This window comes from Molothrus aeneus, chromosome 1 (assembly GCF_037042795.1).
Source record: "Molothrus aeneus isolate 106 chromosome 1, BPBGC_Maene_1.0, whole genome shotgun sequence".
Lineage (NCBI taxonomy): Eukaryota > Metazoa > Chordata > Aves > Passeriformes > Icteridae > Molothrus > Molothrus aeneus.
In genome coordinates, this window is record NC_089646.1 from 107594010 (window position 1) to 107621806 (window position 27797).

At 37.4% G+C, this 27797-nt stretch overlaps 1 protein-coding gene across 1 annotated transcript in view; it reads right to left on the bottom strand.

Moving 5' to 3' along the window:
* The window catches only part of CHST9 (carbohydrate sulfotransferase 9), an 86665-nt gene that overhangs the window by 55199 nt on the left and 3669 nt on the right, over nt 1-27797 (bottom strand). Inside the window, exons 3-4 of the mRNA XM_066562646.1 lie at nt 27028-27086; nt 24796-25008 (exon numbers count right to left, since the gene is read on the bottom strand). Of these exons, the coding sequence (XP_066418743.1) occupies nt 24796-24895 (100 nt within the window). The 5' untranslated portion in view covers nt 24896-25008; nt 27028-27086. The remainder of the gene's footprint in view (nt 1-24795; nt 25009-27027; nt 27087-27797) is intronic.

Below are 27797 nucleotides of genomic sequence, written 5' to 3' on the forward strand. Positions count from 1 at the left end.
TAGGGGTTTTTTGCTACCATGCCATCTTACAGCTGTGGGAGCTGTTTGATCAGTAATATGTTAGGGTGGCAGAGACTTAGATGACACGAGCACTTCAAAGAGCAGGTGCTGTGAAACCAAGAACCATCAGTTCATCAAGAAGCAGCAATGTCAACAGGGTAGCATCCTGATGTTAGGCACCCTAATTAAAGCATGCAGGGCAGATGCAGTTGAGGGTACCTTTGCTGCAGCTCAGCATCCCCAAATACAACAGAGAGAAAGCAGTGGAGAGTTTCCTCCCCACCAGAAGGTAACTTCTCAACCTTCAATGCCCTCCATGGGGACCATGCCAGTGAAGTGCTGTGTAGGCAGTGTCACATGGAGTCTTCTGTAGCCCATGAACATTGTAGTAACTTCTGTATCCCTTCAGAACTGCCCAATTTATGGCCAGGAGCTTCTCAAAATGTATCCCTCAATCAAGTGTATGTGAGAGTGATTTAAAACTAACTGAAATTAATTTCCTAATGAGCAGGTAGTTCTTTGAGACCCTAAACACACCACACCTGCTGTTTCACCTAATGAGATGAATTATTAAGGGATTAATGAGTAATCTTCCTACTGCTCATATTTTTAACAACCAGACCTTTTAACTCCCACACTCAGCTGCTTACAACACTATGCTGAGCATGCAGTTTTAGTGATCACTGCTACAATTTAACATCCTACCTGCAAGGACTCAGTTCTGTGCTAATACCTACTGGATTGAGGTTCTCCACACAAGTAAGGATGCCTTATTTTCATGACACCCTTCTCACCTTACAATTGACATTCAACTTTTTGCTGTTCAGCTAAAAATGACATCTTCCTTTTCCCTAAGTGCTAAGAACAGTTTTTGTTTCACAGGCATCATAGAGACATCTTTCCACCTTTGATGCTCTTTATGCTCCTCCTTTAACCAATCAAACATAATTCTGCTTCCTGTAACAATGCATTCAGTCTTCACACACAAGCCCTTTCCTTGCGGGTAGGCTTTGTTTAACACATTCTCCTTTCTCCTAGAGTACATTTCTGATCTATTCCCTTTGCTCTTTCCTTGGATATACAGGAGCCTCAACACCTCCTGTCTTGCTAGCTCTGTGCATGCAGCTCAGCACCTCAACAAGTCCCAGTTTTCTGTAACAGAAGTAAGATTTTAGCTAATACCGCCAGTGTATTTTCCAGAGCTACAGTCCATGCCCATCTTACAGCAACACCCAGATATCTTGGCGTGCTCCAAGTTTGAGAAGTGTTTCTTTTCTTCTACCTCTAATTGAAAACGAGTTATCTAACATACAGTTTGTCCTTCTTAACCTTTGTTATCTTCATCCCTCATGAAATATGTCTTCTCATCTGGAAAACTCCTTCCACTTGAATTCCACTCTGGTTCCATCTGACAGCATCCCTGTGTATTTCCCATCCAAAAAACCTCTGTTCCACTAGCTCAAGAGATCTGGCCTTGAGATATAGCATTTGAGCTCTGATGTCCATGTACAACTGTTCATAGCAGAATAATTGCAGTCTGAGCTGATGATTATATTCCAACCCATAAATATTTGTTATTAACAGGTGGAGGGCTATATGAGAACTCTTCCACATGGCAAAATAATTGAAAAAAAGATTTTTATCTCTGCAGTACTCTAGAAGTATACAGGTTTTAAGATATGCTTTGAAACACACTTTAGTTTCAATTATTGTTAACTGGAAAATATGAAGGTCATAGCATGGACTATACATCTTCAAAATGTTTATTAAAGTAGCACTGATTACTAACTTAATTAGCCGTAGCTGAAGCTATTTTTCTCCTGATTATTTTCTTCTCTCTATATATTTTCAGATTCAGAGTCATTTTTTCAATATTCCTCTGTATTATTTCTATATTCATCAATAGTAACAAAAATGCATAAAGAACAAAGGTTTTCAAATTTTCTAAGAATTTTCCATAATAGCATCCAGCAATCTGTGCACGAAACAAGTGAAAAAAACCCAAAAGTAGGACTCTGTCTGATTAAAAGTACTTTTTAAAGCAAATTTTAAGAACCAGCATCTATGTTGCTGATACCTGCCTTCGGGTAATGTTTGAAACTCTGCTGAAAATCAAGTATGTAAATCAGTGCTCTCAACAACTTCTATGGTGTTCTACAGAATTTTCCAAGCTGAGAGTTTCCACTGCTCTTACAGCAAAACCCACAGACATTTGAAAAATACAACTCTTAAAAATAAGGTACTGCAGAAATAAAACTCTAAAAGCAGTATATATAAATTAGAAGCAAACTTGCAAACTTTCCAACACAGTTAATCCCCTATAGACTGTTGAAGACATTCTAACAAGCATGTAGGAAAAGAACAATAAAATAAGAAAAACAACTAACAGAGCATTAAGAAATCCACTTTTTATACTACAGCTTAACTGTTCCCCAAAGAGGGGAAGGGCTGTTCTGCCATCTTATGAAGGAAAGAAAGGAGAAGACTTGTATTCTGAGGTTTCAACATCCAGTTAGGAATTTAGCAACCTAAAAACTTTATGTCCACATATAGACAAGTATGAACTTTGTTGTCTTTTGCTTCTTAGGTCTCTTTTAAACATGGGTGTGATTTTTTAGATGATTTAGATCTCAAATGTCTTGGAGAACCTGACTCACTACTAAGAAGTTTTACCCAAATTACGTATTTTTAAGATGCTGTAGTAATGAATGGAGAAATTATTTATGTTTGGAGACCCAAAAAGAGCAAGAATAAAGAGCAATTGCTTTGTTTCTATGTACCCTCACATTTATGCTCCAATGAAGTTGCAGAGGAGCTCAGTAACACATGGAGAAGGCAGTACAATATAGCAAAGCATCTGCAGATAACTCCATCTCAGTTTTCTGCTCTTTGGTTTTATAAGGAGTCACAAAAATACTTTACACTTCATTATTTCTATAGCACCTATGAGCAAAGTGTATTCTGTTTTGTTATGTCAGCCAACCAACCGTTAAACTACCAGAAGTTAAATCTTTTAATATCTTACAATATCTTTTCAGTTCTGCAGGCTCCATACATAAAGCAAGGGTGTGGGAGAACAAAACCTGCAATTATTAGCCAGAAGGAACAAGGCATACTTCTGTCTGCCAGCCTCTAACTCTTGCATCACTTGCAATGCTATTATACATCACTAAAACGATTTTTTTTGTATATAAAAAGTTAAAAACAAGGCTGAAGCTATCTAATGCTTTATAAGGAATAAACACTTTCCTTCAGTAAGCATGACAAGATAATGAACTATAACCACTTGTACACAAAAATAGTAAAAATAAACAAATCACGGAGCAGTTTTAAGTTATGGATGCACCAGAGCAGAGAAAATAAACCATGAACAATTTGTGCTAAACCCAAGCTGATCTGGAAAAGAAAGCCAAAAAGTTGGAAAAAAGTTTTCCATCTCTCACCTACAACCAAAAAGAAACTCTCTTCACAGCACCCCGGCATCCTACTGGATATCCAGGTCAAAGGGACAAGAAAGAGTGTAAAATACAACAGTGTGCATAGTGTGTATATGTGTGTTTGTGTGTATTATCTTAGATTTACTATCAGAATTAATTGTCCTGTGCGACAAACCAGGGCTTTATGATGACATTACTTTGGACAGCACTCAAGGTTACATACAAGAGCCATGCTTTGTATCTTTGACCACTAATAAGAGCATAATTTTTATTCCCACTCTGATTAATGGTATAAATGGGCTCCTTTTTTACTGCAGCTTATATTGTAAACATTTGTTTTTTAAGTCTTTTTTGGTACAAAAGAACATCTTAGCAATAAATCAAAACAACATTACCTCCAAAAAGGAGATAGTTTGAGGCTCTTGGGTGCAGATAAGAAAAGCAAAGGAAGTTAATGCATTTCAGCTAACTTGCTCTCCTTTATTTATTCATGCCTATTGGTTCTCAATATTTTCCTTCTCCTTATTATATATAGCTTCTGGAATTAAAATTATAAGAAAAGAACATTCTGCCTGAGGGATTGCAAGAGAAATGTGAGAACAAAAAGAAACAATGAATCTGTCAAGCTCAGATAAAAAGAATACTCAAAGAATTATGGGTGGTAGTTGGATATTGCACAGAAAATTTAACTTTTTTTTTTTTGGGATGGTATTTCCTTGATAATAAGAAGTATCTGTAGTCATGTCAAATTGATGTGTTAACACAAATTATCATCTCTCACACTGCTTTTCCCACTGTCTTTACTCCAGTCTTTAGAACAATCTTTCTTACAATTGAGCACTTTATAGCTCAAGTATGTAGAAAACATGAACAAATCCATAAATCTTTATAAGAGACTCAAAAAACTCCCATCAAAAATGTATCTACTTTGCTTTTGAGAATGAAAGGCAACAAAAAGGGAAATAGAACATGGCAAAAACTTATATGCAGAAAGGTTCAGACTCTATGAAGACTCTTAATATACCAGATGCAAAATGTTTAAATATTAATATTAAACCTGAGAAGTAAACATAAAATACATATCTATGATAGGTAAAGGAGAAGATATCAAGGTAATAACACAGCTTTTGGTTAGACCACTGTGATCGGCATTAGTACCTTTAATATAAACAACACTGAAACATCTCCAACCACATCTTTGTGGGAATGGATGCTGAAATAGAAGACTGTAACCTTTGTATACATTCCTAGCTTAAATGGTTAGTGAACTATAAATTGTATTTTCCCACTTCATTTGGCTCTTAAATATGTAAATACTCAAGTTATATACAACTGCCTTGCAGATATTGACATAATACTTATTGAAAATTTATAAATTGTGAATTTATTAGATGTAAGTTTTTTAGTTCAATGTTTAATTTATTATTTTAATTACATATTCAATATTACTTAATATTTTAAATCAATACTTATTGAGGGTGTTTTTTTATTTTTTTAATTTTGCTTTATAAAGCCAAATATAAAAGAACATAGAGACCCAGAAAATTTAAGACAGTGAAGGGACTTGGCTTCTAAATGCAGTAAACTAAATATTCATACTGACCGACTGATAAGTTATAAATCTTAAACTAAGATAAATCAGGAAGTATTCTTATAGTTTCGATTTTACACAACACCTGTCTGCTTTGCAACCAGAGCTTCTGAACCTGAATGCAGTGACCACTGCCATTTACAAGAAATCATTTTATCTGACCTGACAATACATTTTGATAATACAAATGAATTGGCTAAAAGAATTTTGTAAGCAATGAAACAAGAGCATAAATCTTGAGGAGTGACAAAATTCTATCTAAGGACTAAATTCTTAATTACAAGGACTTTTAGAGTTACTAAGAATGAATGGAATAAAGAGAACTTCATCCCTGTGTAAGGAATGTTCTCTTGCCTTTGTAAGGAAGGGTCTCAAAGCACAACAGACATGGCACAAGCTTTCATTGAACCTGAAGTGCTGCGTCTCTGTCAGCACAGGATTCTAATACCAGAAGAAGCCTTCAAAGTAGGACCTAGCACCACCTCTGCTTTGAAGACAGGGAACTAGGGCATAAGTTTTCTTTATTATTTTCTTAAGAAATCATTGGCAAACTCAGACAGAACATGTTATCTTCCATCATATCTAGGACCTTGAATAAGAGATTGCTCCTTCTCCCCCAGGAAGGAGAAGCAAAAGTGTTTGATGCCATGAACCTCTGATTTTCCTGTTTACCAGGTAAGCGTATTACATGTAAAGGAAAAGCCATCCACCTCCATGAAACAGAAAGAAACTTCCTCAATGTATTATGGCTGAAAGAGGGTGCAACACAACATATAACACTTCTACTTGCAGCATTTTATGCAGCAGGTCTTTTTTCCATTATTTTTCTTTTATATTCACAGAACAGTATCTGCACTTTGTTGATCAGCACCTGAACTGGTCTTTCAAAAGGATCTTAAAATGTTAACTAGAACTTGCCTTGGTTTCTGGTGGGATTGAGTTAACTTTCTTCCTGGAGACTGGTACAGTGCTGTGTTTTGGATTTAGTATGAGAATGATGTTGTATAAACACTGGTGTTTTCAGTTGTTGCTAAGGAATGTTTACACTAAGGCAAGGACTTTTCAGCTCCTCATGCTATGACAGCAAGAGGGCTGCAGGGGCAGAAGTTCATAGAAGACACAGCCAGGACACTGGGCCAAAGGGATATTCCATACCACGTGGTGTCCTGCCCAGTACATAAACCAAGGGGAAAGCTGGCTGGGGATCACTACATGGGACCTGTCTGGGCATTGGTGAGCAGGGGGTGAGCAATCACATTGCGCATCACTTCTGCATATTCTGTTTTGTTCATCAATATTATTATTTTCTTCCTTTTCTGGCCCATTACACTGTCTTTATCTCAACCCTCAAGTTTTCCCACCTCTGCTTCTCTGATTCTCTCCCTCATCCTGCCGTGGGGTGGAATGGGCTGTGTGGTGTTTGGTTTCTGTCTGGGGTTATACCAGGACAGAACTACACAACATACAGAGGGTTAACTAAGCTCAAGAACCACAGAAGAACCTGGCAAACCTTTGCAATTTTATATAGCTTAGTAATATGAAACCTCTTTCTATTCTTGGCTAGATTTCCTTCATACACCCTCTTAAAAAAGTTTATAGAGAGAGAACACAAACTGTAGTACCTTGAAGGGGTGTTCTCAAAGCTAATTTTAGGCAGTGGAAACCAGCCTCTTTCTAGACTTTCTCTTAACCCTGTAGAAAGACTGTGACTCCATAGAAGATGGTCAGAAATGGATATTTAAAGTGGATTTGTAATTATAAACATGAAAAAAAAGGAAAGAGCAAAAGCCCTGTTGAAACCAGTCACACAACTGCACCTGTACCTGCCTGCTCACCACTCATTTTTAGCTTCATCCAGACAAGTGTTCTTGTTCCTCCCAGTCTGTCCACACCCCAAACAACAAATATTACGAGCTCTCTTCCCCAGCCTTAATCTAAACCAGTGTGTGAGTCTCCAGCCCCACTGATACTGCACCACAGTAAAGACTGAGAACTGATGTTATCTTGCAGGACAAAAAGGAAGATAACCACTCTCCACTAACCACTCTGGTCAGGAAGATCAGTCTACCAACTCCAACATTTCTTTTCAACTCCCTCCTACACATCTTGTCTTCTTTCTTCTCCTGTATTTCATGATTCACATCCCTAGGCTTAAGATGCAAATGGTGAATGGAAATATTTTTACATCTTCTTTGATGAATGTCCATACATAATGTATAAAGCCTTACATAAATTCTCTTAGACCAACACAAATCTTCTCCCTTATTCATGTATCACCATCATGGTTTAACAGGGCATGGAAGATCTTGATCTTCTGCAATTAAATTCGTGGTTAAAGGACTCCACAACCATAATCTACTAATGTTTGAGGCTAAAATAATACAGCAAAGGTCCATTAAAAAGAAAAAATAAATAAATCTGTAGGACCTGTAAGACTAGCAGCACATACCTGAGCAGGAAGAGGAGCGCCACCCACTACACAATATTTATTTGATCATCCAGAGTCACTTACTTTGTAAATCTGTAATCCAGGGCTAAAAGCATTCATCAGAAGTATCTTGCTGGCAACAGCCATATCATGTCCAGTATCATGTGGGAACACGTTACAATGAGTTATTGCTCAAATCCAAAATACCTCAAACTTTTCAGACTAAAAGTGAGCTATGGAAGTGGTCTTATTTGCTTAAAGCATGAAAAGCATAACACTGAAGTAAGTTGACATTACCCTCATTTCCATAAACCACTGCAGCTACTGACTGACATTTTGCAAGTTAAGCAAGAGAGGAGTCAAATTCATACTGGCATTTCTACTGTCAGGCAAAAAAGTGTGAAGCGTGCATAAACCTGCAGTCCCATCTATGCTTGTCAAAGTACCCCTGAGAAGCAAGTGCATAATGTCTCTCCTCCTATCCCTTTGCATTGCACATAGAGAAGGCATGATGCTCTGTATCTTTTCAAATCATGTTTTATATTCAAGAGTGAGCCTTTACTGTTTCAGAACAGTGCCCACTAGGACAGGCTGTTTGATGGAAACCATCAGGCTAGAAATCTCTCTCAAAACAGTTGACATGTGTTCAGGCAGCAGCCACACTTGTGTTATTAAACAAACAAAATATCTGAACTTTTTTGGCAGAGCTATTCAGCAGCTTGACATATGCATTACTGCATCTCCTAACCGGATGGTGACCAAAAATAGACTTCTTGGTGAACTCTTCCTCCTAGAAAGTTTACTCTTGAAGGAGGATCTATTTTGCTACAACCATGAGGTTCCTCCAAACAACAAATGGATAAAATAAAGCAATAACAGAATGAGATGGCTTATATTGCTTTTGGAAAGCTTTAAAATATTTGATTAGAACTGCTTTGGAGATTATTCAATCTCTGACAGAATGCTGTCTTTTTCTACTTTCAGGAATTGAATTATAATGAAATGTGACCTCTATCTAACAATTCCAACAAAAGACAGCACAGTTTCTATCAGAAAATATAAATAATTAGAATTAAAATAAAAGCCTCACAGGTTTAATAAAGGATGGAAAAAACTTGATTTCTACATCAAACTCTCCAACTCATGCTTCAAGAAACTGCACAGGCAGACTTTGCTCACAAAATTCTGAGGACGTTTCATCTCAAATCAAGACTTAATCAATTGATGTTGCAAGGTCTCTTTGTGAGAAATCATTCTTTAAAGGACAGACTGCAAAATATTTGCTAATAGTCTATGAAGTACTGTAGCTAATTAAAGAAAGTACATTTGTCAAATAAATTAAGTGATACATTATCATTTGCTTTCTCAGTAATCTATAATGCATCTCCAATATATCAGCTTGAGTTAAAGGGGCCTTTGTTACAGCTAGTAAAAACCTCAATTACTCTTCTAAAGAAGAATCTGACATTCTATTTTTTATCCATTCTTAACAGGACTCTATACTTCAGCTATATATCATATAGTTCTTTGAATCAAAAAGTTACTTCAAAAGCAATGTCAGATATTAAACAAAATAATTTTTATTTTATTAATTTTTTTCTCTGAAATAAACAAGAAATAGCCTTATTTTTTATTTGCATTTAGTTTCTACTTTGATAAAATTATACTTTCCACTGAAAATCATTCTGAAGGTTTTCAAATTAACTCAACTTTAAGCTATTTCATCATTATTCTTCTGGGGTAAAACCCCCAAACATATCCTTACAAAATTATTTAAAATGTCTTTACTACATTTTTCTTTTTTTTCTCAACCATAAACTCTTGCCAGGAAAATAAGTGAATTTTTTAAAGAAAGCAAATGTAGGTGATTGCATCTATTTAGTGTTTACGTAATTTCTCCTAGAGCCTTTCTTTGGACCACCTAGCTTGTGGGGCTTTTAAAAAGTCATTAGAGCTAAATTGCTTGAAGTTAGTAAAGTTATTTTTCCCATTCATGCATCTGTCTCAGCTGAGAAAAATCATTCAACAGTGAGCACTTGACAGCACAGCCACTTTCCCCATTAATTGTCGACTAAGACAAGAAAATTGAATTTTTGTCTGCTGAAGTTGAGGCAGTGGTTTCATGGGTAGAACAGCCTCAGCTGCTGTCAGCTGCTCAGTTTCTCTAAGCTGCAGAACTGCACTGGCATACCTCTACCTGCTGATGACAGACAGCTCTTCTGAGACGGAATGGCAGCAGGTTAGCTCCTCCAAGCAATCCACAGGGCAATGGCCATGGCTTCACAAACACTGCCTAATTGTTATTCTGCTCCCAAAGGTGTTGCAGCTGATTGATGCGCTCAAATTTCATTCTAGATAGTGAGAAAAACCCCAAGCTATCACAAAATTCTATTTGCTATCCTTACCCAGCAAACATTTTGCCCAGCTCAGACTGTCAGGTCCATTTCTAATCACTGTAAAAGTAACATTAAGTAAATGTGGCATTTGGAACACTTGATGCTTTATACAAAAAAAGCAGAAATCTTCACTTATTCTTCACTTCCTCTCAATCTTAGGCACTAAGAGATGCATATTTTGTCAAATGTATGGAGAAAATATACATCTAATAAAAAACAAATAATTTTAGTCATGTTACTGACCTGACTGGCAGAGGAGTTTGCTTGTTACTCATTTTAAAAGAATGCTAAACTTTGTCTTATGAAGAAAGTCCTTAATACCAAAGCCTCTCTCCCCTCAAACATCTATCAGAGCTCTGATCTGCTTTAATCAAAATTTCTCTTCTTGAAAGACAGTTTATTTACACATGTGCAAAGTCAATCCCAGAACATTCATGAGTACAGTTAAATAGATGTCTCTTTCCCTCTTACAAAAAAAATATTGGAAAACAACATTCTTCAATTTACTATCAACACGTTGAGAGGTACAAAGCTGAAATGATACAATCAATCATTTCTGATTAGTTTTTGATAAAGAGAAGCACAGAAAAGTGCCAAAAACATAAAAAAGTAGCCAGGATGTTCTGCTGAGCCATTCATCCATTAGTCACTTTTTAATTTTATGATCAGTAAATAACATTCTTACAGGGACAGAAAGTGGAAAACTTTTTTTTAGTGATTCAATGATAACACACTCTAGAAAATATTTCCATAGAATTGAAGAGCATCATGGGGAAAATGCTTCCAGTAGTATCCAGTATTCAAGCTGGATTTCTCATCAGAGGAATCTCAAAGGAAAGGCATCAGTTAAGACAACGCTGTACAAACTGATGGAAGAAGGAATAATTCAGGGCTACTGAAAACACCTCCAATCTAGGAGGCCTCTAAATTATAAAACACAAAAGACAAAGAAAATTCTCTAAATTACTATTATAAACTTCTCTAGTTTATAGTCTACTCCAAACACTGTTTGCAGAGCCAATATACAAAGCTGGAGAGACCTTTGAACCTGACCTGATTTATCGCTTCTTTTTGTCTGCCACAGAAAACTGGATTCCTAAGCCTCTGCTTGAGCTACCTAAAGGTAGAAGTGACCTGATATGTCCTATGTGACAGAGGGTGATCACCTTCCTACCATACCTGTTTGGCTCAAGTAGCATTTCTCTTGGAAACTTACAACTTTCAGGTCTCTGTCAGTCTGAATGCCTCGCCTCATTGGTATTCACAGCAGTCTAAGGCTAAGTCATTACATCCTATAAACATTCCTCATTTTAAAAAAGTATTTATGATCCACTTGATTACACTGTCTTCCTATTCAGAAAAGAAAACTCAGAGCAGTGTGGTTTGGGCTTTTTTCTTGAACTCAACTTGTTGAATGTCACACCACCGAAAGTATTTTGACTCCTCTTCAGGCTCTGCCTTCCCTCCTCTCCACCATCCCTCATTCCCCACCTCACAGCATCTCACCATCACAAGGCCTCCACATACAAATGTTTGCTGTCACTTTGGATGTTTAGACATAAGATTAGACCTCACTCCCCCACAACAAATATTTTGTTTTATTAGTAACTGAAAACACTCCTAGACAGGTACAGTTTCAAGTGAACATTTTTGATGATACAGTATTTGGCATTGCATCAAATGCAAACATAATTATTTGCTCAGTTTTATGGCTGTTTATTGAAAAAAAAAAGTGATTGTCTGTAGCAATGGAACTACCTGAAACATTACCTCTATGGCACAAACACTGTTGTGCAAGTGCAATATCACATCAGAGGAGAGCATCAAAAGACAAAGACTATTTAGGGAAAAAAAAAAAGCGGGAACAGACACTTGGGTACTTTCAATTGGTCAAACTTCAATATTCCTCACACACACAAAAAATCTTTATTAATTCTACTGATTCTCTGAAGCACAGATCTTTTTCGCTAAGGATTATCTTGAGGAAGATTTAAATTGCACTATAAAAGGAGATACTATTCCTACAAATCCAGCCATTTAAAACCTCTACAGATTGCACCCACGTTAGCTGCTTCCAGATATTTGGAGGGCAAGAAAAGAAATATCAGTGAGAACCAGAGTTCTGGAAAAACCTGAAATGTCAGAAGTTTTTTCAAGGCAAAAGCACATTTGTGGCCAGGTTACTCATAATGAATGGCTGACTGTGTGATGCCAGCTTTCTTTAGATGGTGTCACCAGAGAATGATTTTATGATAGAGAGTTTAACAAATGATTGATATGTGAGAAACAACATACTTAAAGGACAAAAATATTTTAGTAATAGGAACTGCCAAGCAGTAGTCTGAGAAAAGTAAAACATAATCATAAAAATATAAACATATACAACAAATATGTAATAATAAAAAGTAACGTTAGCGTATTTCTTGTAACAGAAGTCATAACAGAAATCATAACAGAAGTTAGAATTAAACATCGATGGCATGCTCTCCTTTCCTATCATCAAGGTTCCAGAAACCATTTGCTTTACTCTGCCATTTTTTATCAGTTGCTCTTGTTTTTCTATGGCTTAGCTCAGGGGATACACAGTAACAAAGCACATTTGTTAGTGAATGTGTCAGCTTCAAGAAACACATCGAACAGAATGAACAAATGGTTTTGATCATTTATGTGGTCTTTGGCCCTTATGGAGAGACAAAACCAAAAATATGTTGTTCTACCAGCTCTAGAGGTAGACATTCTGGCAGCCCTCTGACCCAGGTAAAATACATGGTCCTCAGCCCCAAATGAAAACTGAAAGGGCAGCAAAGTTTTGCAAATAAACATCTGACCTCCCCCAAGTAATTAATATGATTGCCTTAAGTGGATAGTGGTCCACATGGATTCGATCTTTTAAAATACCAAGATTAACTTCCAATTTTCCAGAAAATCATTTAGTAATTTGTGTGTGCATTGGTCATTACAGACTAGACTTTTCTTAAACTGCTTCCCAACTGTCATTCAACTGTATTTTATTTACAGAATATTAATACAAGCTGTCCAATATGCACATTTTATTAGCTGGAGAGTCAAGGCTGAGTCTTCTTTCCAAGAATACCTTGAACCCACCTGTCAGTCACAGCATCTGGCAGCTTTATCTGCATTATATTTATATGTACATCAGTCCTAAACCTGATGCCAATAGAGTTTTTTTATATTGCATGATCAATCATAACTCAAGTGGCAGCACACCTCAGCTATTTGCAGATTAATTCCACCAGAAAGAAATTTCTGCTTAAAGGTTAAATAAATCATGAAGTATTTATACCTCACTGCAACTACCTCAGCCTGCATAAGCCCAGTCTCATCCGCCTGTTCATCTTCAAAATAGGCACACTGAAGTGGAAAGATTGCAACAGAAAAGAAGCAGGGTGAAATTAATTTTGCCATCTGTAAGAGGATAAAGCAAATAAAAAAAAATCCCCAAAGTCTGCATTATTTGTTGTTTTTCACATATACTTTGTGCTGGCCCCCATCCCATGAAAGTAATTCGAAATCCAGGAGCAAAGCCAGGGGTTTTTCTGAGATGTTTTTCATTGTCTTCTACCTGCCATCAGACTGCAATAGCAAATCCTTAACATAAAATTGCACAGAGGAAGAAGAAAACTCATCAAATACTCACTGGAAAAAAAATGTGGTTTTTCCTACAGTTTGTTGCTTCATTGGATATAATTTAATCAGGGGCCAGTCAGCCAACTCTCACTCTGATGATTCTGATCCTACAAGTAACTTCTTTAGTGATTAAGAGTCTATTCATATCCAATAGACTTTATTAGTGCATTAATAATTCAGCAGCTCCCACAGCAAAAGAGTAAAAAAGATAAAAACATATCCAAATAAATTCCCATCTCTGTACCAGCCTGCCTGAGCTGCTTCTTTCCTTCCCATCACAGAACATTACAGATTTGGTTATTCACCAGTGTCAGAATTTTACATATTTGATGACCTCTTTGAGAACTGCTGGTAGGTAGAAAAGGTTAGAGAACTTGAGAATCTTATATTCCCACAGAAATTTCAGTTTCTAAGGAGAACAAATATCTGTCACCTCTATTAACAACTGTCCTGTAGAGCTACTTGGCTTGAGCATTTCCAAATAGTTTATAAATCAAGCTGAAGTTCATAAGGAGTCTTGATTCATTGGCCCAACATCAAGAACAGAAGTGCTTCCTGGAAAATGCTCCATAATTCTTGACTGCAGGTACAGAATCATCTTAAAGCAATGACATTTAATGAATTATATGCATAATGTTTGAAGTAACAGGCTGTATTTTCCACACAATTCAAATACCATGACCTGTGTTAACAGATGGTTCCCTGTTAGTTCTCAGTAGTGGACAAGGCATACTGTGCATTAATGGCTATTTAATGAGAGCAAGAAGGAGACAGAAACAAAGAAAAAGAAATTAATGCATCTATGTATTTTCCTAATTTTTATTGCTAGAATTAATTCAAAAAGTGTAGTGTGAATATACTGTAGGCTTTTTTTTTAATGCAAAAACACCATTGCAACAGATTCCACTGCATTATTTGGCCACTAAGTGTTCTTCCAGGAATAAAAAATGATTTTACACAGACAAGTGGACCAGAAAGTGAAATTCTATTTACCCAGTTCTATTAAGCTCTTGCTAACTAAAGATCCTTCTCCTCTGCCATTGTTGTAAGGCCAAAGTCAAAGTAACCTCTCATGACATACACTTCTGAAAAACAGAAACATTATGGGGGTATGGAAACAATTCTGGAACGACTGTTTTCCACTCTTCCCAGGAAGAGCCAGCTCTTTTAAAAAAATTAAGCAAGAATATAAAGTATAATCAAAACTATCTTGGCAAACAACATTTGCTATAATTATTATTTCCTGTTGGACATATTGTCTTTTGTTAGCAGAGATATTTTGTGGATGAATGGCAAAGCATCAGGCACTGATATTTTCCTGTTTAACACAACAGAATGTTTCCAGCTGCAGCTAGCAGAACTCACGCACCACATCTCCCTAGCTGACCATAATCAAAACCAAACACCTCCAAACCCTCATTTCTCCTGCATATAATTTACTGAGAGGCAATATGCCCACACCCAGGGCCCAACAACACGAATAAACAACCCCAAGTTCACTTGAGCTGATCCTAAGTGCATGCTTGTATTAGGCCTAGATTATAACACATCTGTCACAGAAAGTATTGCAAACCTTTAACAGCTTCTTCCTCCATCTCTGCCCTCACACATGTACACAAAGCTGTGCAAGTTCTTCTATTGTTGGACCATAATTAGTACTGAAATTACCTGCTCCATTCCAATCACATTAAATATAAAATCAGTTAACACCTTGTCTAACACTGGCATACACCCACAGTGAAATTTAATATTGGCTCTGATTATTCTCAACCTTTGGCTGTTGATCTTCAGTTATTTTCTGGATGTTACCCAGTGTCTATGGCATCCAGAAGACACCCCCTGATGTGACTGTCAAAATTTGTGGCTTTTAGCCACAAATTTTAACCAATCTGTTACGTTCTAAGCCAATGAATTTCTTCGCTAAGAGACAAGTTTTGCCTCACTATCACTGTTACTTAAGAAAGTCAAATTTTCAAAGCCAATGACTTTCTTAAGAGGTCCTCCCCTCCTTCCCCCTTCATTGTCTGCTTGGCTCATAAGATTTTTTGTCCATGGTAAATGAACTTCTTGCAACCATTGACTCAACACTGTATCCCATCCCTGCCATTTGAGGACTTTCTGTGCTTCAGCATCCCTGAACAACAACAAAAATACCCCAGCCAACCCACAAACCAATCAAAAAACTCAACCAAGCAAAAAGGAAATATTGCTCATTTAGAAAAGCCTGACATTGACCAGTCTTATATGCTTGTTTTTAATTAGAATATTATGGAACTGTAAACATGAAAATTATTATTACCATTGTCGAGAAAAAAAAAGTCTATCATTCCCCAAATATTTTGATAGCTCATGTCATTTTCCCTTGTAGATGGTGCCAAGAGACCAAATCTGTGCCTTCTCAGCCTGATTTTGCTAGAGCTATGTGCTGTGAATTCCTGGCAGTATTGTGTGATAGAAAGCTGAGTGGTCAATATAAACAAAACTATTTGAAACAACAAAGCTCTGAGGGACAAATTCCACTTTTAGCACACAGGTTTCACAGAGGTTTAATAGAGGTCAACGATAGTCTTGGATGTTGTTACCATGGGGAGGCTCTGAAGTGATAAGGAAACAATTGTTTTTGGTGATTTGAGTGGAACTGGGAGGGGAGTGAGAGTTCCTAAAGAGCTACTGTGGGCAATAGTATTTTCTAGGCTGCACTTGCTGCCAAGTATGGCTTTTCAGACTTTCCAGTATAGGATGCTGCTGCTGCACCTCTTCACTAAAATAAGATTAAACCAAACAAAATCCAAAGCCAATGGATGTGTGTGATATTCCATTCCCTATCACTTTACATCAAGTGAGGCTCATACTTGCCTGGGAACGGTTTCATCTATATACAGGGCAGTGCTTAAAATACAGCATATTTTTCAGTTTTCCTGAGTAATGAATATTTACTGTTTTACAAAAAACAGAATCTTCAAGCTGATTTGATGATTGACCCTGACTTTCAACAGAAATGAGCAAATTTGGGAGTTTTGGAAAGGGCTTGCCTGTTTGTTTATTTTAGATTTTGTTGTTTTTTAAACATTTGATAGCACCCAGCTAGCCCTCCCTTCTTTGTGGCTGCAGACAGCAACATTCCCTCCCACACATATAGCCACAAGGCTCAAGGTTGAAGGAGCTGAGAAGAAAAACACTGTATGCTGATGTGTCATGCATCTTCCCAGTTTCAAACTGACAGATAGGAAATGTCTTGCACCTGAATACTGTAGAATGTAGAAACATTCTTTTTCTTTGAATATGCTATTAATATAAATTTTAAAAAAATACAAGAAGTAAGACACTTGTCTGAAGAAGTAGGGACCCAAACTTAAAAGCGCAGCCAATATTCATGCTGATGTGAAATAATGATTACCTTTAAAAATAAAAAAGAACCAAAAATAAAACCATTTTCTTCCACATTAAAAAAAAAGACGTTAAAGGTACTTCTCTTCTTCCTTGAACCTTTTGCTCCTTGACACAAATCATGTTTTTTTCTAGCTAAATCATACACATCACCTGTCAGACATCAACCCCTTGTACACTAAAATGGCTCCCTTTACTTGAAACCTCTCAGCCTCCTGATCTTTAAATGCTTGCTTCACACATTGCAAGATGATCCAGAAGTATCCCAAATTAATAGCAATAACCTGTTTACAGTAATACCAAATGAGTAAAATGAAAGAGACAGAAACGAAGGCTCTAGAGTGTGAATACAAAAAAAATTCTTCCATATAAACTCATCTCCATGTACCCCAGTAGCTGACTGTGGTTAGAATATAGGTTTCCATCTAAAATATTTCTCCTACCGGGAGTCTCTATGCCCACAAAAAAAAAAAAAAAGAAAATAAAGGGGGTACTTTAAATAAATATATGTCTATGCATACCTATATGTATATACTCACCCTTAAAACAAACATTAGAACTTCTAATTTAATTCCAGTAAGAAACCAAAGCTTTTCCTCGGAATTTTGCAGAGACCACATCACATGTTTTAACAGGTCTGTTTGCAATCAAGTGACATATCAAAGCAGTTCAGCATCAGACACAGAGGTAAGCAGCCTTAAATATACTCCAGCAGCAACCACTTGCTCCTCTGAAAATGTGCACTGCACATAAGGAAAATGGAACAAGCCAGGAAAAGAAAAACATTCATCTTTTCATCATAATTCCTAGATAGTCATATGAGGAGCAGCTGAGGGAGTTGGGTTTGTTTATCCTGGAGAAAAGGAGGCTCAGGGGAGACCTTATCACTCTCTACAACTCCCTGAAAGGAGGGTGTAGCACATTTCTTCTCCCATGCAACCAGTGATAGAATTAGAGAACATGGCCACAAGCTGTACCAGGGGCATTCAGGCTGGACATCAGGAAGAATTTATTCATGAAGGGTATTTTAGAATTGGAACTGACTGCCCAGGGAGGTGGTGAAGTCATCTTGGAGGTGTTCAAGAAAGACTGGACATTGCACTAAATGCTGTGGTTTAGCTGATAATGTGGTTATTAGTCAAAGATCAAACATGATCTTATAAGTCTTTCCCAAACTTAATGATTCTATGATCCTAATTTTTTTCTACTGTTACATCAAAATGATGATTTGCAAGGTGAAAAATACCTCTCCACCCTTCTTGCTCTGTAAGACTGTATGTTTGTCTCAAATGGTACTTAATGCATCATACATGCCCAGAAGAGACAAGACTGCAGGGCTGTAATGCCCAAATGACAAGCTTTTTTAAGAAAAGGAACTGAAGAATTGTCATGAACCAAATGTTACTAAAAGCAGTAACAATGGTGGACAATAACTGAAAACTAACCACTTCAATCAATCACAGCACATCTGTAAGAAAATTTTTAAAAAGTTGGAAGACAAACCAAAACTCATATATCATGTTAAAAAAAAGAAAAAGCATAGCTACTTAAAAAGAAAGAATGACTACTAAGGACTCTGTGAAATCACATTTCCAAACATCAGCCAGATATTCCGCTCTGAGGGTCTGACTAACTGGAAAACAGCATGAAGAGCACCAGTTACATATTTTCTGTCCAATTCAAAAGAGCATTTTCAAAACAGCATTACTGTTACTCAGCCTTTCCAGGAAGGAGGATACCCCAATTCATAAGTGTTTCACTAATCAAGCCAAAAAGCCCTACAGGGGTAACTACAATTCAGATTTTGAAGTGAATTTGGTTACATGCCCATAGATACAAGAAAGGTACAGAATCCTCTTCTTAAAGTTGTGTTTGAAAACAGGCAAGAAAGAGTATATTCAGATGTCCTTAGTATAATTAAGGTATGTGCTGCACCTTTCTAGAAGTAGATCTCTGTGGTCTAGGTATGAACAAGGTTGTGTGGGATGTTCAAAGCTTACACACAATAATACATGAAATGTCATCAGCTACCACTCAAACATGAAAATGAATATATAGCTATGAGGAGCTCCAAAACCTCATCCCATTTAGTTTGCTTTGAGAAGGGGGAAGCTGGAATTTCTTCTAAAGTAGAAGGATTTATAAAATTAAATGGGATTTAGCTATAGGAATGATAAAAGTAAAATGAACGAAATGCAAGATGAAAATGACTGAATGAAAAAATGAATGAAATCGTTGCTAAACAGCCAGACCTGGGAAGAATATCCTCAGAAATAGATAAATAGAGCCTTAAGTGTTATAAAAATTTGAAACTTTAGCATTTTTTTTCTTAAAGCTTCTGGGATTTGAAACTGCAGAAGACAGGATGAGACTCTACAATCAGTAGCTCAGGAAACCATCTTGTCTTATATTCAACTTTTACTTGTGTTTTTAAACTATTATGGTTTAAGTAAATATCAATTTCCAGCTGTTTCTTATTAGCTTTTCTCCTGAAAAAGAAATTGTTCTCCCCCTACAGTTTTCATCTACTGAAAGCTGGGTGTGGAGAAAGGAAATCCATTCTATGTTACAATGGAGAAATTCACCTAATAAAACTTTGTAGCATTTCTGGGATTTCAATACCTGTGTAATTGTTCACCAAGCAGCATTTACTGATCCTACTGAATCTTCTTTCTTTTGTGCTTCAATCCCATAATGTGGCAGATTTAAAAAATAAAACAAAACAAAGAAACAGAAACATTTCACACACAAAACATAGCATATTCCAACCAGAAGGATAAAACCTAAGTACACCCAGACTCATTAGAGCAGCCTCATTAGGGACTGGGCATTATAAACCTGAAGATTTGTTTGCCGTACCAGTGATGTTCTCCAGCAGACTTAGGAAGACTCCCATAAGTACCCAGGACTTTGACAGCAGAAATATTTCAATCTTACTAGAAGAATTAAATTATTGATAATTAATAACCATTGCTGAGCAGTGTTCTTTTCACCTTTATCTACAAACGTCCTTTCTACAAATATATCACTTTAATGAATTTTATGATGATTGTCTAGAAAACTATGACTTCCATGAAACAGGTGCCTTTGCAAATCATCACATATAAATGGTTCTTTAAGCCACCATCAATGTTTCTTCACTTAGACAAAGTTTAAATAAAAATCAACCCAGCAAAGCAATAAAGAGTAAATATTATCATGTGTACACACATATTCAATTGCTACTTAGAGTTCTAAGATAAGGAAGAAAGGCACTCCATGGACTCAAAATATCTCACCAGATTACTAAAGGACCCAAAAGACCCCCTTAGATTACCAAATCTGGCAAGGTGGGGAAAAAAGCCCACCTGTGTATGCCAAGGAATATTTATAATGGATGCAACCCAGATGACTACAACAACAGCAGATTAAATTGTGAAAGCTCATGCAAAGAATTGCATGAAAGCCCAAACTTTTTTTAAAATGTGATTTTTATCTGAATTTTTGTTTCTTTACAAGAGGAACACCTGTGGCCTGAGGAATGGGTACAAAGTCTGTGTTGTGAAGCTTTTCAGGACACAAATTGCAGGAAAGCACACTGACTGCAGAAGGATGCCTGGGCAACCACTGATGCTACAGAACTGATACTCTGCAAAGGGAAGGGAAAGCACATGGAAAAATCTCGTTATCCTTAAGGTGAGATACAGAACTTCTTGAAAAGGAGATGCAGACTTTTTCACCCTCGGGAGCCAGAAATCTATGGGAGGGCGGTGCAGCGTTTTAATTAGTGGTAAGACTACTCTATTCTAAAGTAGTCCTTAATATTCATGGATTTATTAGTCACACAACACAAAAAAAATAATTACATAAACTTTGAGAGAAGGGAAAAAAACAAGACATGGCAAAACCCCAAACAACAAACCCAGCATACAGTTCTAACCTCAAAGATATTCTCAGATTATTTTGAAGTAATCAGTCACACTAAATCACATCAGTCCACATAAAAAGGAAGAGTTTTAAAGAAAAGAATGAGAACCCCTATCTTAAAACTCCAATTCATGTCTTTAGTATTTCAGGATTAAATTGTAAGTGTCCTTTATACCCCACAACCCTCTAGTTCAGGTAATTCATGGTACAGAACTCAACATCAGCCATGACACCCAGCAGTTTGCTTCACCTGAATAAGATCAACAGTGCTGGAAATTTCTAAGCATGTAACAAATAGTGTTTGCTTCTTAATCAATGCCACAATATTTGATGTTTGCACTGCTTAATGCAAGACCGTGTGGAGAACTGTCAAGTAAAGCTCTGGGATCCAGCTCAATTCACATTAAGCTTCATTCATGTATGTGAATTTATATACAATGAATATATTTATATATGGAGAACAAGAAGTGCTCCATATATACCACATTATCAATGTTATCAATTAAATTTTCGTCCAGATGTAGTCTGTATATATTTATGCTCCCACTGGACTACTGACAAGTCAGTTCCCAATTACTCCACTGAGCTGAACTGAAGCTACCCAACAGAAGTAAAGATATATCTTCCTGTCTTTATACACTCCATGCCCAGAGCCAAACCAAGAAACTCCCCTGTTCTCTCTGTCTGCTAATGTCTCTGAAAAGCCATCAGAGAGGACCACCACCTAGCTAGCAGCTGTTTCTTAGACATCTTAAAATGAAAGATTTTCCCTTTTTTAAGGTATAGGGATGATAAACATGACTAGAAATATTCTGAAGAGTCCAAGCACAGTGGGAGGGAGCAGAAGACATGGCTGTGCTGAGAACTGCATCCAGCTGCTGAGCCTGCAGGTGCATCTGGAGTAGATGGACAGGATGAAAAATTAGAGATGTTCCTGGGCTGGATACATTTGAGTAATGAGGGAAGTTTGTAAAAATAAATCAGAGAAAAACATGCTTGAATAAGATCAGTCTAGAGCAAAATAAGACAAACAGGGGAATGAAATCACAGTTGAGATCTCAGTGATGTGAACAGGAAGTAGAAATAAGAGACCCAAAAAGAGAGAAAGCAAACAATGAATAAAATCTGGCATTGGATCTAGTGGGAAAAATTATGAACAGCTAGAAGAAGTGGCAATAAGAATGGCAAGTGTGAAAGAAAACAGTCCAACTTTAAAACAGTAGGCCAAAGCTTAATAAGGGAATTGAAAACTACCATATAATTTTCCAGTCCCCCCCAAAAAAAATCTACATCTGGGAATAATTCACACCACAGTTAGGAGAGCCTGAGAAATAAACATGAACACTACAAACCACAAAAGAGTAAAACTCACTATCTTTTCCACAGATTGTGATTTATAAAGGCTCTGGATATTCAGAAGAATGGGGCGGTAAGGAGCAGCATTTCACAGGTGCAAAACAGATACTTCCCTTAACTCAAACACATCCAACTTTCCATCCCTTCAGCAACCAAATGCAAACATGAATGCTGTAGGCCTTGAGCAGGGCGCTGTGGAAGATAAAAATAGTTCTGCCTACAACAAACACTTGTCTCTACAGGCTCTGAGCATGGCAATTGAGAAGCACGAGGCGCACTTTCCATTTCCTAACAGAACTTCACCTCACATGCTCAGCCACTTGCAGATTAAAACTAGCTGTCTTACAGCTGTGCAGCTAGTGAGAGGATTAAAGGAAAACATAAAATCCGTGCAAAGATACTTGTCAGTTTAGGATTCTCCAGATACAGCTCATCCCCAAAAAAGCCACAGTGAACAACATGTGGCAATATGAAAAACAGAGCAGAAGAGGGAAAAAAATTTGCAAAATGCCCATAACTAAACTAATGTATATTGTGAATATGCAAATATGTTCTATTTCATATCAACTCTAAAGCAGCATACAGGAGCGGAGCATTAGAGAATTGTGCCACAGAAGGTTTAGGGGAGATACAGGTGTTTGAAATAAAAAAGAATGGCTCTCTAAATGTTAAATTGGAAGAAGAAGCAAGAGCAGACACCAAAGAATGAGTTTTTCCATGCTCTTGCCAATGTGCATGACCATGTACATTCTCTACTGCTACTGTAGAGAATGCCAAAATTCTTTTTTTTTTTTTGGATCTTGATGAAGTGCTGTCACACCAGCAGTCCAGTGAGATAGAAGGGCACTCAAAACTGCAGTCACACTTCAAGCTCACTAACCATTCTGTTATTCTCTGATAGCTTCCATTTTATTAGAGAAATGTTTCCACATGGAAATGACTTATGTGTGCAAGGAGAAGCCTCTCTCCTCAAGAAGATTATAGCAATATATCAAAGAAAACTCCAAAGAAAGCAACTAGTTGGCCAAAAGAACAGAGTCTGTCCTAGTTCAACCTTTATTTTATTTTTCCTGTTTCTTTTTAATAGTGGAGAGATACGTGCAAAAGAAAGGCGTTAAAAAAACTGCAGTGAGAAACCGCAACAAGGAGCACTGCAAGGAAAGAAAGGTTAATTACAGCACAAGAAAAGATGCAAGGAATGTGAAGAATGTCAGCAAGTAAATAAATCAATAATCTACAGTCATCATCTACATTCCTGAACTACCTTGAAAGCAAGGATATCTACCCTAAAAATTCCTGACAACAGTAGAGATTTTCAAGGAAGACCCCCCCTCTGCTTCATGCTCAGTTTCTGCCAACACCTTTCTGTCAACAACTGATTACAAGGGAACCTTTCCAAAGGGAGCCTGTATTACCTCTTACAACAGTTTTATTAATACAAGCTTGTGAATACTTTGGGACAACCCAGAAAAATTAACAAGCCACAATTAATGCTGTGATCATTGCATTTAGTTGAAAAAAACCTCAAGGTCATTGTCAAACAACTGCAGAAATGATGCACTATATTTCCCCCTCAACACTGCTCTCTAAAACATACTGGAGCCTAGCAGCTCATGGAATAACAGTCCAAATCAATAAAGCCAGAGACTAATGTGGTTTTACAGATATATTTCTTCACAATGGTATCAACATACTATAAAATAGGAGTTTTACAGAGGAAATGGAAGCTGAGTGAGACAAGAGGATCTGAAAGTCAAGACTCAACAAGCTAGAAACAAACAAAAAACCACTGACAAAAAAAACCCCAAGCATATATACCAAACAATCCAGAAAACCCCCCAAAACCACCAACCAAACCCAAGCTTGAAAACAAAAGCCTAAACCCCCAATACAAGTATACAGGTAAAATCAAAGATATGCCCTCAATAAAAAGTGGACCTACAGAGCAAATCCATGGAGGACCTTACTGATATTTTGTGGAAGGTGACTGAGCTTCCAGTAGGGGTTGAGGTAAATAACCTAGTTTAGTTTAGTCCATAAGAGAATCCAGATTAAGCTGGAGTTCAACCCAAAACATCACAAATGGGAAACAACAGAAATAAAATTCAGAAGTGTAACACTGAGCCAGTGCAAACACAGATTTACCTGAAGTTGCTAGATGAATCTGATGCTATATATAAAAAGATTTTTAAGCCCAGTCTCAAAAAAACAACAACAAAAAAGAAAGGGAAAGGATAATTCCATGAGCACTGCTGCTTAGAAGACCACTTTTGTCGACAAAACACAGCAGTTTTTCTCCAAAAATTACTTTACTACAAAAAATGTATTGTACAAATCCCACAACAAATCATCATTGTGAATAATTTCTAAACTGGACATGCAGAATGCTTTTGCAACACTTGCTTTTGCAAATGGAGCTGATACAATACAATTAGGTAGCTGGGGGCATCTTTCCATGTGACTGAAGAAATTTCTTAATGAAGTGTAGCAATTAAAACAAGTCTATTTTCAATGCAATTTTACTTCCAAAGTGAGGGTGGGGGAATGGGGACTCAACCCGCAACTGTCCTCAATAGGTTTTATGGTCATCTTAAAATAACAGATGCAACTATATTAAAAAAAAACAAGAGAGAAAGCCTAGTGTACCTGTATGTTGTTCTTCAATCCAAGCTTGCAGATACATGAAGAGGAGTAGACCAGCTACTCCAAACAGCAGTACAGACACGAAGACTTGTCTTAGGTTCATGACCCTACAAGGGGGCTTCTCTTCAGCTTTCAGAAGGACTCATTGCTCACTTTTCTGAAGTCTTCAGCATGCCTGCATCTTCTTGCTGAGACATCTTCCCCAGAGACACCAACCTGGAATAACAAGAGAGGGAGGTTGTTCTCGTGTCACACTTTTATTCTTCACCAGAGACCGTGTTAACAGCACACTATATACAAGCTGGAACTCTTACAAGCTATTGCTTTCAATGCTTATATTTCTGCTCACAGTCTCAATGTTCTTTCTACCCCCAGATGAGTTCCAAGCAGATGTGTTTCTCAAAGTGGCTGAAAAGACCCTTCCACCTCCAGCAGTGCAAACATCACCTGCTGTCATAACAGAGGGAAGTGATGACCCAAATGAGGTCACTGGGTGTCAGACCAATGCCCCACTCTGCCTACCGACCACCACAGCTGGGAAGCTACAGCAAGCAGCTGGAGCCTTCCAGGTGGCTGGGTCACACTCCAAGAGGCTGCCAGCCCCCTGTGACGGGCAACTCAGCATCTCTGCTTCTGGACTGTATAATCATGTGTCCTTAAGGATGGGTCACCCCACAACACAACCACTCGGCTCACAGAGCCCTGGCATCGGTTCAACCTGTGCATCGAGGAGTCATACAATGATGCCCACCCGATAATATGAGCCCAAGTTGAGTTTTGCAGGATTAGGAAATGTCAGCATAAGATGGTATCAGTAAAAGAGCAAAAAAATTAATTAATGGCTCATCTTTTTATTCAGCTCTGATTTGCAATATGGAGAGGGACTTGTCAGGAACTCAATTCTTGCCACAAAGTTTAATGGAAATGAGCTCAACTGTAAAAGCTTACCAAAAAGATTTCTTTATTGAACAGCAGTGGGCCCAGAGAAAGTGATTTACCTGATACCCTGCATGTGCCACAAAGGGGTCATAAAATTCATTTTATAAAATCAGAACATGGATCACTAGAGGACAGCTCCTTAACCTGAATAAGAATGTGCTTACTTTGAAAGTGCATTATTAGAAGCTGAAGAGCTGTTGTTGAAACTGGCCTGCACAGCAAAAGAAAATGCCTTAAAATTCAACACAATGGACACTGTTCTCAGTACATATGACAGAAGTGTATGATTAACTAACACATAGAATTCTAGGAAAGACTCAAGCTTTTAAAGGAATACAGCCAACTGGACAATATTTGAAGGATAAATCTGTTAAATACACAGAAAAGAAAATGCATCCCCTTAACAGTTTTTCTGAATCAGACAAGTACTCCATGTTCCCCAAGTTTGTATTTTTTAATAACTCAGCACTGTTACATCTATAATTGCTGAGTTTCTAAAAATACAGTACACATAAAACTTAGCAGGAACTCCCATTAGAAACAGCAGTTGAATGAACGAAGTAATTATGTTAGAGAGATGCAAAAGATTTCAAGAACAACAAAACCGTTCAGGACTTTTCATATGTTTTTCCAATTCTGTGCCATTAAACTATACACTTCTCTTAAGCGCCAACTTGCCTGCAGAAAATGTAAGCCACGGTTTAAATATTAATCATTTTATGTGTAATTGTTCTGTAGAAGACAGATAGCTAGACATTAACAGAATGTAAATGTTCTGTCTCAAGTTTTTTTCTAAGGGTCATGAAGCAACTGGTTCAAACCATGCACATGAAAGGAAGGTGACAGAGGCTTTATTCTTAACCTTGCTCTTTCTACTTTGATTCTACAGAGAGGGAATTTCTTATATGTTATATACAAATACCTGTTTGCAGCTAATGTGATGATGCGTAGGATTGGAAGGAAGCAGTGAAAATTGGACAAAAACCAAGAAAATGCTTGGGGAATGCTGTGAAATGCTTTTTGTATAGGTGTGGGTAGTGGAGCCTCCTTTCACCCAGATCTTCATTAGCTGTTATCACTGGCACCTTTTTTTTCTTAGAGTGCTCTCAGCACTCTCAGACTTGCAGTGCTCTTTATCTATGCTACAAAGTTACTTAGGGCTTTCCACCTAACTTCAGTGCTGCAGCAAATGCACTGTTTGCATGTCTTTAGAAGTCACTCTGCTGATGAGACAGAAGCTTCCCAGCCTAAGCAATGCTTCAAGAACCACCAGTCATAGAATCGACGAATACAAACCTCTTCTGTTTCCCACAAACAAAAGCTGTGTTGTTCATGTAACAGGACATTGACAGCATCTGGATTAGGAGGAAAAAAAAAGCAGCAAATAAAAAGATATGAGGGTCTGAATATATTTTTGAAATAAATTAGGGGTACTAGAAAGCAGGAATCAGATTCTTGCTGTTTGGGATTTGCAATTTTCTCTCATAATAAAAAGTGAGGAATCCAGACACACACAATGACAGTGCATGCTCCCAAATAAGCCCACTTCTGTAATGTTGCTTTCTTCTATCTCTGACTACACAAAGCTCCCATATATTCAGCCCTTCTTTCTGAAAAACAGCATTCTTGAGTGGGCAAGGAAAACCTTCTCAGGCCACATGGACGATGCTGAAAGGAAAGTATCTCACACCACATCTCCATGAACATTTCTGACACTTATAGGCTGGCACTGCTGCTCTCTCCAGCCACTTGCTCTCATTCTCCTGGTTTGCCCAGCTCTTGCCACGACCAGGAGCACTTTCTGACCAAGTTTAACCAAATTACAGCCCACAAAGAATTTACCCAAGGAATGGTGCCAGTGGTTTTTCCCTTAGCAGTAGCTGTTATCACATACATCTGTGACCCATGACAGCATAGGATATAAAGCTGATCTTGCCCAAACACCATCGTGGTTGCATGCAGTACCACCTACAAGCCCTGAAACATGATGATGAAAATGCACAGTAAAATAAGGAGCACTTTCAAGCTCCTTTTTTAAAAGCAATTTAATCTGTTAATAAGAAAAC